Raw genomic sequence first — 12602 nt, 5'->3', positions numbered from 1 at the left:
AAACTGTACTGGTGGAAAGACAGGAGGACATACATACTTTACTCATACAAGAGAACCAAATCCATTTTAGGATTTGCACTTACACTTAAGCATGTAAAACCCAGTTTTGCACATAGGTTTTTTCTGATCTAATGTAATATCTTTAACTGCACAACAGGAAGCACTCTTATTAAGCCATAGCACAAAATTTACCAACAGTCCGATCTTGCTATCTTTTGTACTAAACTATTAGGTTTCGAGCTCTCATGGCTGCAGAAAAAAATATGCTGATGTAATTTAGATTTATTCTATTTTCTTTATAAAAAAGTTATGAAATGTTACAATTTATTTATTTTTTTTAATTTTGCAGGACTTTCCTGATTATTTTTCATATCGGGAATAGTGGTGTTATCATTGACACCTTAAATTATTACCTGGATAATGATTGCCTGTTTGACTGAACCCTGTATTTTAAATTCTAAAGGAAACTTTCTGCTGTAATTAGGAAGGGCTCCACAGCAATGGATAATTATGACAAGGAGGCCCAGCAGAACTGAAGAACTACCGGACAAAAAATGGCAAGAATGCATTTGCGGAATTTCACCAGAACAGACTTTCTAGTCCATTTTCTTTAGTCGCTGGAAATGTTCAAAGCAATGTGATGCAATGTTAGCAGCAATTCTCAGAACACTGTTTGGTGAGAAAACCAAATGCTTGCAGATGCCCAGATTTGCTGAGCACAATTTGTGTTTAGCACCAATTTGCCCCTCTAGGTAGAAAGGGATGCATTAGCACCTCAAACCAGAGTATTTTATAGCACTGTCCCTTGTAATGATAAAGCACCATATAAATATTACGTAAGCAGATGTATGGCTATTGCATAATTTGCTGAGGTATGAAAAGTAAAGTCACCACAAAACATCTCACAGAAATGACAGGGGGAAAAGTATCATTCCAGCAAAATGACTATGAAAACCATGCAAGCTTAGGAAGTTCACAGATTGGTTGAAAAGTCTCCTCTTTATAAAGTGCTTTAGAATCAAATTAGGACTGATTTATATGAGACATTTAAATGGAAGCAGCAATATTTTTTATCCAGTCACTAAGGTCTTATGTTCTAAACTCATATGGCTGGACAAAAAAGGCAATTCAATTATAAGGGCTCAGCCAACCAACCAGTAAGGGTTTGTGTTGTCTAACATTACGCAGAAGGAGGTACAAGTTCTCTTAAGATTGACCCTCTTTGGCTTGGTAAGTAAATGCCTGGCCATGAGTCTGCGGTTCACATGCACAGTAATTACTTTTTGAGTAACCACGTCAGCCTCATGTTCGACACAATATCTTACACAATGACCCAGAAATAGACCCACTGACAAGGGGGAGCCACTTGCAAAGAAAAAGTAAACCCTTCTCTCCCCCTGCAATGGATCTTGAGAGGGAAGGGTAGTATCCAAGGGCATCATCACAGACAAGTTCTCTGCCTGCCCTCTCTATAAACAGATTTGCACACGGAAAGAGAGTAGAAAGTGAGACTTTCTATCTATTCTTCCTTCCTGTGGGTCTGCTTATTAGGAAGGAGGGCAGGCAGCTTGCCTTTGATGCGAACGCCTTTCAAAAGATCTGCAGTTGGGAAGGAAGGGTAATCTTCAGTCTTTCTTTAGGTCTTCCTATCTGCTCATCAGTGGGATTAGGCAATGCTTCTTGAGATACGTCTTCAGACATCATATTGCGGGGAAACTCTGTTTCTCTTTAAGAAGAATATAACTTTCCTTACAACCTGCCTGGAACTGGAGCAGTAAACAGCAACTCCGCAAGAGTTTGCTGCACGCAGGAATAGTTGTTCCCAAGATATATCCTAAGAAATAGGCTAGTGGGAACGATCACCCATTACAATGCTGTCAGAAAGGAGAAGGTTAATGGGAGATCCATGCTAATCAACAGATCTTGCCATACTAAACAGAAACTTTCCCTGAAAATGGAGCTCATAAAAAGATTAGATATTTTGCACTTGGCAGTCTCTTTTTGCTTGTGACATAAAACTACTCTAAAAACAACTTAAATCTAAGATAACCAACATGGATCACCTCACCTCATCATGCCTAATAATCTAGAAATTCTCATACCACTTAGCTGCATGGTGATATAGATCAGGGCAATCCAACTTCTATCAGCTGAGGGGGACCCTTGTGCCATTCCCCCCCAACTGCGCAGACTGGGGAACGATTGGCGGTGCTGTGATGATGCCACCACCAATTATTACATGGTTCTGAGTCACCGAAGTCACTCAGCAGGAGGCGGGTAAGACAAGGCTTTTTTATCTTCCTGCCATGCTGGTCCAGCTTCTCTTTCTCTAAAGGCATGGCAGGGAGATCGAAAAGTCACAGAAGCAAGAGGAGGGTGGTGAGTGGTGGCTGTGATTTTAAGGGCTGCCAAAAAGGGCCTTACGGGCCACATGTAGCCCATGGGCCACGTGTTCTCATGCTGAAATAGACAGTAAACAATGTATTACACGGGGAAAATTGTAGCCATGTGCAATTTTGCTGTACAAGCTCTTTGGTCATAGGGCCATTATAAGTGATGCAGTTGAGCCCAAGTTGCCTCTTTGCAAGGAGCCTCCATGCAACTTGTTCAAAATCAAGGAGGCCAGGGTTCCTAGATATCAGGGGTTTACAGCAGTTGCTGAAAGATGTATGTGGTCCATAGCGTACATATCTGTTGTGCCTTACGCCTATATACACAAAGCGATCATGCTTGCTGGATGAAGCATGATCTCAGGAATGCCTGAATGTCTAATATTCAGATCATATTCTTATGCAACATGGTAACACAGACTAGGTCTATATGTTTTGTTACTCACCAATGGTCTTGTGACTGGAAAGGCATTTAGTTACTCTGCTAAGCTGTCTGGAAGCAGTTGATCTTGTGCTAGTTCATTCTCTTTCTAAAAAGTTTTTTTTCAGCAAGTTCATGAGAATTTTTGTGCTGTCTAGTCAAAATGACTTAGGACTAAGAACAGCACTTTTAATCAAGCCTAGCTAGAGTCTTATTGTAATAAATTTATATTATTCAGTTGTTAAAAAGTCATTCTTAGAAACATCCTAATATCGATCTTTACCATTATCATATACATCCAGGTGCAGATACCCATATTCACTGTGTGTCTGCTGTTGCAGCCCTATGGCAGCATCACTTAGGTGATTCTTATTTCTAAAAAAATATCGGAATGTTCTCCCAGGTTATAGATGAGTTCATTCCTCATAGAGAAATATACAGTTGTATAGATTACAGCAGCTTAACGCTGGAATTGTCACATAACTATGGTACTTTTGCAAGGGTTGCAACGGGTGCTAAAATAAGAGTTTAAGTAAATAGAAGGGAAAGATTTTGGAAACGGAATACTTCTGTGATTTTCATTTTCTTGCACCAAGTTCCTTCACAATGGAAAATTCTGCAGCACATGTAATGGGCTAATAAAAAGTACAAACTTTGTTATCGAGCAGAAAGTGCCTTTCAAAATGAATGGATTTCCTAGCTGAAGCCCTTCCTGAACGCCTATTTTATTTGGAATGTATCATTTAAAAAAAATTAAGTGCAGTTTCCTTTTAAAAAAAAAACACACCAAAAACAACACGCATACACACCAAATATAGCACCTTGACTTTAAGCACACCCATTCCATTTCTATAAAATATTCGCAAAATGATTAGCAAAGAATGGAAGTATGTTATGGTCGTACCGAGCTCCAAGGGCCAGTATGCCAGGCAGCATCTGGAGGGCAGTCCTGCATACTGCACTGCTCACGGTCTGGTGGCTTGTCAAGGATTTCACAGCTCAGATCAGTAAATCTCTCTCCATTGGGATGCTGGCACACAACCAATCTTGTTCTGGTTCCTCCACCGCATGGCTTTGTACACTGGAAAAAGGCAGTTAGGGCAGATTACATTACCAATAACGGGGCTCATTTAGGATAGCTACTTTCTTCTTCTAGTGGATCTGGCTCAGAGTCAATGCGGATGTTACTGTTTCCTAACTCAAGAGAGACTTGTTGGATTTGATACCAGGAAAAACAGACCTTAATGTGTAAAGCAACAAAACAGGCAGTTGGGACCTATGTACTTAAATGAATTCCAGAGTGCCTGAATCTGACCAAAGATGACCCACTGGAGCAGGTAAGGCCAGCTTAGGGGCAGGGGAAGGGTGGGGAGGGGTGGAATGAGACAAGGGAGGGCGGCTACGGGGGAGGGGCAGGCATATCGAGTTCAGGAGGGGGTGAAATCAGCAGTGCGGGCGCACACCGTATCCTATCCCCCTTTCCAGGCTGATCCACTCACACAGGTCAACTCGGACTTGTGACAGCAGTATTACTGGTACAGGTCCAAGTTGACCGTTTGCAGCTACTGAGGTTTACCCTAGGACAGCGGTAGCCAACCTTCAAGTTTAGGGCTCCTAGACTGTTACCTTGCACATGCCCAATCTCGTCCGATCTCGGAAGCTAAGCAGGGTCAGGCCTGGTTAGTACTTGGATGGGAGACCGCCTGGGAATACTGGGTGCTGTAGGTTTATACCATAGTCTTTCAAGACTGAAGGTTGCCAACCATTTTGCAGAGGAAAAGCTATACCTGCTGAAATTCCCTCTTCTAAAAAATTGTTAAAAGTCCAGGAGCCTTGAAAGGTCAGCCACCCCTGCTCTAGGGTAAGGGGACAAATGTCTCCTTATCTTGTGGAGACCTCCAGCAGCTGAAATTCCCACACGGGATGCAGTGATTGGGCTTATCTGAGAACAAGTGCTATTGAACTTCATGGGACATTTATTTAATGGGATGTAACGGGACTATCCAATGCATAGGATTGTGCTATACAAGTTATCAAAAGATTATTCAAGAGATTTGGATAACTGCCTGAGTGAAGAAAGTTTCCCTTGGTAATATCACCTGGCTTAGGCGTTGATTACACTTACTGCCTCTGATCAAAAGCTAAACAGGTACTGTCATATCCCAACAGAATTCTCAATGACTTCACCATTCATTCAGACAAGAGCAGTTCTATGTTCAGTAGGGAAATGACATACATAAGAATCCTCTACAGCCAGTTAATGGATTCATCTCAAAGGCAACAAAGCTAATTCATGCAAAATATGAACAACAGTTTTCTGTAATTCCAGCAATTTCAATTGTCTTAAATCAGATACACAGCCCTTATTAACAGTTGCCATTTTTCACACAAGCACTACTCTTAATTAAGCACCACTTGTGAAAACTGAAAAGAGATACACAAACCTATTGACTTGTGCTATTTTGCTTCTTTTGTGATTAAGATTTTTTTTTTTAAAAAATGAAAAGATGAGAGTATTCAGTTGAAGCTCCTTCAAATTCTTTTTTTTTTTAATTAAGTAACACTGCTCACCTCACCCCAGCTGCCATAGGCCCACTGAGGGCAGGGCCCTGATTCACATGATCTTTGCTCATCTGGTTTTGTTCTTGTATCACAGTTACTGGCAGTGTATCCATTTTCATCTTGGCACACCACAACCCGGCGTTGGAATCCCCCAGCACATGTACTCGAACACTATAAAACATAAATATTCAAAGCTTGAAGAAGTCTAGTCTAGGCTACTACACTAGTTACACTGTTAACACCTGTTCCTCATTCTGTCATCATTAATATATTCTGGTGCCCATTGTCTCCTGTCCCACCTATGTGTTGTGGCCTGTGAGCTTTCCCATCTTCTCTTCATCAGCAGTAGTGGTGATATATTCTATCAGAGTAGAGGTAATTAATATATTCTAACTATACACCAGCAATAGCAACAGAAATACTAGTTGCCAAATATTTTCTAAGGAGACTCAACATTGCCAACCATTATCAACAATGGAATTTGAATGCTTCTAAGTTTCTATGGAACTGAAAGAAACTCATTGGCTACACCCAAAACAGTATCCTGACCCAAAACAGAATAGTCTAAAAACATCTCCAGAAGAATGATGCACACTCTACCCTTCCTTTAGAACAGAGGTCTTCAAATTTTTTGGCCAGAGGGCCGCATCAAATGTCTGGCATGGTTTTGAGGGCTGAAAAAAAATTTAAATATAAAATTTATATAAATAAATTGGAGATGCAACTTAGATGTGTGAATAAATGAATGAACGGGCTAATTCATTCAACCTCTCTGGCCCTTAGAACACCCTTCAGATGCAACCAGAGCATAGTTCAGAGCATGTTCGGCAAAGTGGGCCTGGGGCTTTCTGGGGACAAGAGGCTGGCCACGGGCCGGATAGAGGCTCGCCGCAGGCCGCATCTGGCCCCCGGGCCAGGGTTTGGAGACGCCTGCTTTAGAAGAAGGAGGAGGAGAAAAGGAAACACAATAGCTGCTTCAAGGACTAATCCTCTATTAATTAGTCTAATCATTTTGTTTAAAAAGCCAGCTAAATGAGTGACCATCTCTATGTTGTATGGTTGTGAATTCTACAAATTAATTATGTACTGCATGAAGAACTGGGAGAATTCATAACCATAAGATGTGGAAATGGCTGTTAGGTTAGATGGCTTTTTAAGGAAGGGTTAGGGCCAAACAGACTTTATGCCAAATTTATAATGTAGCCTGGTGGTTTGAAGTCTTTTCTTTAAGGAATGGCTGGAGGTAAAAATCAGGGCAGAACAGAGACAGCAGGAATGTAGTGGGCTTTAGGGCCTTGCCCTACTATGGTCAAAACTATTTTAAATGAATTAACTGCTCAATCCTATGGGCTCTTTGCGCTGGCAGAACTAGCAATTCGCTAGTACTGCTGCTGAAAAGCAGCTGTACAGTGCATTCTGGTAGCATGCCGAGTAGTATGCTGACGGAGCAATAGCAAGAAGGTTAGAGCCTTCTTGACAATGTCGCTGGACCGCTGGTTGCATACCAGAGCAGGTAAGCCAGAGTGGGGAGTGGAAGTGGGGGGCAGGGAAGAATGGGGCAAGGAGGTGAATGGGAGTAGGGAGGCAGGAAGAGGGAAGGAACGGGGATAGGGAGGGAACAGGGATAGAGAGGCTAGGGGAGGCGGTGAATCCAGCAGAGAAGGTGTGCACAGGGACCTTATCCCCTCTGGCAGCAGCCTCCCTGCCACTTTCTCTTCTCAAATTGGACCAGTAAAATTGCTGCCACAGGTCTGACAAAACCCATTGCGGAGCAGGAGGCTTACAGGGGACAAAGAGGATTTCTCTCCGACATCTCCCACTCCACCACCTGCTGGCTACAGCGCATGCCTTTTTGGTGGGCTGCGCCAGTGGGGATGGGAAGAATAAGATTGGGCTGTAAAACTATTTTAAACGGGAAAAAGCTTCAACTGAAAGCCACGTGAAGCTTCCCTCCTATTTAGAATAGCATGTGTGCAGTGTGATTGGAATGAGTTCTAAAGCCTCCACTGTGGTTCTGCCCCATTTCAACACACACCCAGCCACAATTTAAAGAGAAAAAAAAGATCATTTTATCAACAGCTATTAGCCCTGATAGTTAAACTGAACCTCCATATTCTAAGGAAGAATACTTCTGAGCATCTGATACTAGAGACACTGAACAGAAGGTCATTCTTACCTTCTTCGTGAGCTTCCAGGGGTATCTCAATCACTGCTGCAAATTAGACTAGACAGATCTTTGATCTGAGCTAGAAAGGAAATTACTGTGTTCTTACATTTAAACTCAAAGGAATGTATCTGTTACCTTCATGGGGACTTGCTTATTTCCAAACCGATCTTACAGTATTCAGAATACATAGCTCACTGCTAAGATCACTGTTTGTTAGTGTTTGGGTAGTATGACACCTTACTCCTAAAGTGCCCAGAATTGGACACAGTAGACTACTTACTGCTCCCCATGGTCCAGTTCTCCACTGATTGCCTCCATGTATGGGACCACGATCTTGGTTTCGACTTCCACCCTGGTTGTTCTTTTGACGATAGTCAGGGTAAGGGAAGGGATAGATTGGTCTGTTATAGTCAGGGGTGATCTGTTGACATGATGGCATAGAACAATCTTGCTCTGTTGCAGGGACGTCCTCAGGATCACACTCACTCCTATCCACAACCTGGTCACTATAATCCATGCAGACCACTTGCCGAGTGACTTTGCCTTGCCCACAAGTTACAGAGCACTGCATGAATAGCGGAGAGAGAATTGCAAATGGTTTGCTTTAGCAATGAGATATGCTTTTAAAAATACTAAATGAAGTTGCCTGCTTGAGCAAAACTATTCTTCACTTCATTATTTTCACTGTTATGTGTTCCATATGTCTGGTTATTTCACATAATTACAGAATCAGAGTTGGAAGACCATCAGAGGTTTCTTCCAGACACAGCATTTCAAGTGTTAGGCTTGGTGATTCACCACATTGCACACTCACAACCCTCCTAAGAATTGAGGCAGTCCAAATCCAGATTGCTGTTATTTCAAACAACAAACTGGAGCTAGAAAGAGCAATATGGGTAATAAAGAATGAGTGTCACACACTCAACGCTTGTACTAAGTATCGCTTCCTTAAGAGACCTTCCCTCCCACTAGCACAAATCAGCTGGAGAGGAAATTACTGAATAGACGCTGCTTCAGCCCAACATATTGGCCAACAGTTAGGACAATCCATTCATCAGTCTCCCAAAGATCTATCCCTGTACTTCAGAAAATAGCATGCCGCAAGCAAGGAGACTGCAAAACAAATAGCTCCATGACAGAAGCAGCTAAGGGCGCAATCCTAACCCCTTAAGTCAGTGCTTTCCAGCACTGGCATAGCAGTACCAGTGGGACATGTGCTGCATCCTGCAGTTGGGTGTCACTCATGGAGGCCTCCTCAAAGTAAGGGAATGTTTGTTCCCTTACCTGGGAGCTTCATTGCTCTTATGTCAATGCTGGAAAGCACTGACATAAGGGGTTAGGTTTGCACCCTAAATTACAAAATGCAGGGTATCTCCGCCCCCCCAAAAAGCAGAGGGGTAGATGTAGAAAAAACGACAAACTTTGGAGTGTACTTATATTATGCCATTGTTAAACAAGGAAGTTGCTTACGGAGCTCCATTCCATGGTCTTCCATTGTCCACATGATGTTACAATACACTCATCTGTCGCCGATGGTTTTGGAAGGTGAAAGCAGGCAGCCTCATCAGCCACAGAGCCCTGATAATCACGACAACTGACATACCTCATCCTGGTGCCTTTCCCACATGTAGTCGAGCACTAGGGAAAATGGATAAGAATGCCGATAGACAAGTTGAAATTTTTGATCACACCATAGACTATAGGCTACAGGATTCATCAAAGGAGATGAAATGTATCCTTGTAATCTAAGCTGACCAGTTTTAACGTACAGGAGTCCATGATCCAAATCGCCATTGTGTTCGGGAGCTGCCAGGCATACTTTGCTTTGGGTCTGGATTACTTGGAAGAAGACGGCACGGTGCTATTTCACAGTCCTATTTCGTAAACAAGAACATGCAAAAGGCAGGCTGCTGAGAATCATCAAGAATTCATAGATATTTCATTGCAGCTTGAATGAAAGTTGCGGCAATGTGATTACGAAACACTGGGTGGTGGGGGGGGGGTGGAGGAAAGAATCTCTAATAGCCTAAAAAAATTTCTTTGCTGATTTTTGCAATGTTACATATTCTACAAAGAACTGCATTCTTTCATGATCCGTGCTGACATGTCTGTCTTGACTGTGTTAGCTGAAGTGTTATTTCATCTCCCTGTCAATTCATCATAGGTGTCTACATACCCCAACACTTGCCATGTCTGATGGTACTCAAGTTCAACATGCAACCTCTTGTTTGCACTGAAGTTTACATTTCATCAGAAGTTAATGTCTTTGAAATGGTAAAAAAAGCATTTTTTGTTTGTTGAGAACATCAAAAACACTTACTTGTGTATCTGTTGGTTTGGTTGCAGCATTGCATTCATTATCATCTACCACAGACACGTAGGCACCAACCACACATTTCACTGCTCTCATCTGATAGCCCTGCCCACATGTTGCAGTACACTTGGAGAAGAGAAGAGATAAAGAAAACAGTAGTCTGAAAACAAACTCTTACTGGTTGCATATCAGTTGACATGGAAAGACATGAGAGAGAATCCAGGGAATCCTGGCACCTGTAGTTTGATGAGCGTACTGTGAATTCTCTGTTACTGAAATCTACCCTGACTCACAGAACTACAGTTCACCAGGAAACCAGCTTAAGTATATGGTATGAAATATGCCTTGTGTGACAGTATAGATATGTCCTATTTCCAAATATACCTAACAGGAGTAAGAAAACTCGAAGCTCATAACTTCTCCCTTCCATCCAAAGTAGACTAAAAAGAAACAGGACTGCCATCAATAGTAAGACCCCTGCAAACCTCCACAACTGAAAATTTCACTTTCCAAAAGTTATCAAAACTGCTCCTCCACGAAATTTGCTTGCTGCAAGTGCAGTGGTAATTTGGGGAGGCGTATTCACTCAGTCCTAAAATTATTATTCAATCAAGTACTATGTATATATTTATATGTACACTGTCTGCCTTATTAATTTAAATGCAAAATGGAGCCAAAGACGGAGGGGAGACATCTTGGTGATGTGGTGCTAGCCAAGCAATACTGCCCACAGCCAGCATTAGAATTTTACAGAACTGGCACTTCCAGCCCAGCCTTATCACTCTAGAACTGGAAGCCAAACGCCTAAGGGTAAAAACATTTGTTTCCACCCATAGGCAATTCATCCAGGTAATGAAGGCCTTAAGGGGACATAATATATTGGCTTAGGGCAAGGTTGTACCAGTAGACTATTAAGGTCCTTGGGCATTACTGTTTCACAAGCTGTCCCGTCTTACTCTCACCACTCCTTATTAAAGTGGCCTCTTATTAAATCACTGGTCTTTCAGTGTATTCGATCCTGTTTTACTCATCTTGTAATATTCTGTCTAGGGACTGTGCCTCTGATATTTGTTCCCGAATTGTACACAGTTGAAGCTAAATAAAAGCTTGGTAGCAATAAAAAGAAATAAATAAATAGATTCAAATACCTGACCCCATGGTCCTACTTGCCAAGAAGCACATTCCTGTTGTTGACAGCCCTGCACAGAATCTGGTTTGGTCTCAGAATTGCAAAGTCGATCACTTAACCGATCATCTCCAAACTGGCACCAGATTTGTCGGTGCTTGTGTCCTTTCCCACAGGTTACCAAGCACTGAAATTAAAAAAACAAACAAACAGTCTTAGGCCTTAAGTAAGTTGGTGTGGTAGAATTTGTTGTTGCCCAATCAAAGTCAATGCAACACTCACTTAAATTTTAAAAAGAAAAAAATTAGTTCAAACAGGGTGACAAAGTGTCTTGGATCTCGGAATGCCATACAAAGGTTAAAAATATTAAAAATTCAGTTTTGAAGACATGTAGGTAGCTGATATACACAGCCCCACATGACACAACCATATAGCCAGCTGGACTAAAGATGCATCATGTGGATATGCTTTGGTTAAAGGGATAGAAGCAAGAAATTTCTCCAGGAAAATTATCTTTAGACATTTCTAAACATGGCTTAAGCCTACAGTTAAGAAGGAGTACCAGTATGGTAACTAGATTCCCATACTGATGCTCTCTGTTGTTCAGTTAACAAGAGGCTGTAAAACCAAGAGTCTCTTGGATACTCATCAGAAACTGATAATCAGTATCTGCCTGAGCTGACTGACAGTGCAGATTTTTTCTAGCATTTGCCAAGTCCTATAAAACTAACCTCACCTCTTGTGCCATCACAAACCTCAATTCTCAGCTTAGACACCAGGTCAAAGGTTGATCCCACAGACCATGAAAAGGGGAAGCAGAGATACGAACACAAAACTTGAAATGGCTCACTGTGCGGAGTATGAACCATTCAACCTCAAGGAGCTTCCACTTAGTAACTTACAGTAAGAAGCATTCTTAGGATGGCAACTGGTACTTAAATTTCCATGGTGCCACCTTCTCTTCACATGTTCTGCTCTGCTCTGCTGTGTGTGAGGCTTTGAAGGTTGACAGTACACTCTTATGTATGTCTAACTCTAAAGTACTTACTTCTAGGTGTGAATAGGATTGCAGTCTGAGGGACAAATTCTATCCAATTTTCCAGAGCTGCTGCAGCCATGTCAACAAGGCATGCACTGCATCTTGCAGTAGGGGGGCAATCTTGGAGGCATCCCCCAAATAAGATAATGTTTGTTTCCTTTCCTTGGGGCTGCATTGTGGATGCACTGGCACTGGAAAGTTGGATAGGATTAGGCCCTCTTTCTCCAATCAGGATTTAAGGACTAATCCTTCTCTTATCACACCCTACTAATGAAGGGGGATGGTTTGATCAAGATCTACCCCAAATGATGTTTGTATGTTAGCAAATGATGAACAGAAAAATAAATGCATGGGATTCCTTTTATAAATTGGGGTTAGAGATTCTAAAAATTGCACTCAGAACAAAACAACTTATAAAGGGGAATTTCCCCCCATAGAAATAATGTAAATAGAGGTTAATGGCAACTGCACATACGAGTGTCTTCCCATAACAAACAATGGAATAAGGTAGGGATAGGAACTGCAGAGCTGCACAAATATGAATCATTAAGCCCCCAGACGGGTTGCCCCGTGTCAGGCAGCA

The 12602-nt window shown here is 42.0% G+C and overlaps 1 protein-coding gene across 1 annotated transcript in view; it reads right to left on the bottom strand.

Annotated features, from left to right (window-relative positions):
- Positions 1-12602, bottom strand: part of ADAMTS9 (ADAM metallopeptidase with thrombospondin type 1 motif 9) — a 167899-nt gene that overhangs the window by 53708 nt on the left and 101589 nt on the right. Inside the window, exons 22-28 of the mRNA XM_066613881.1 lie at positions 11003-11167; positions 9861-9980; positions 9310-9414; positions 9011-9178; positions 7821-8105; positions 5383-5544; positions 3716-3892 (exon numbers count right to left, since the gene is read on the bottom strand). Of these exons, the coding sequence (XP_066469978.1) occupies positions 3716-3892; positions 5383-5544; positions 7821-8105; positions 9011-9178; positions 9310-9414; positions 9861-9980; positions 11003-11167 (1182 nt within the window). The remainder of the gene's footprint in view (positions 1-3715; positions 3893-5382; positions 5545-7820; positions 8106-9010; positions 9179-9309; positions 9415-9860; positions 9981-11002; positions 11168-12602) is intronic.

The sequence above is a fragment of the Tiliqua scincoides genome, chromosome 2 (assembly GCF_035046505.1).
Source record: "Tiliqua scincoides isolate rTilSci1 chromosome 2, rTilSci1.hap2, whole genome shotgun sequence".
Lineage (NCBI taxonomy): Eukaryota > Metazoa > Chordata > Lepidosauria > Squamata > Scincidae > Tiliqua > Tiliqua scincoides.
The sequence above is the reverse complement of the archived record's forward strand: the minus strand, read 5'-3'. Positions and strand labels throughout refer to the sequence as shown.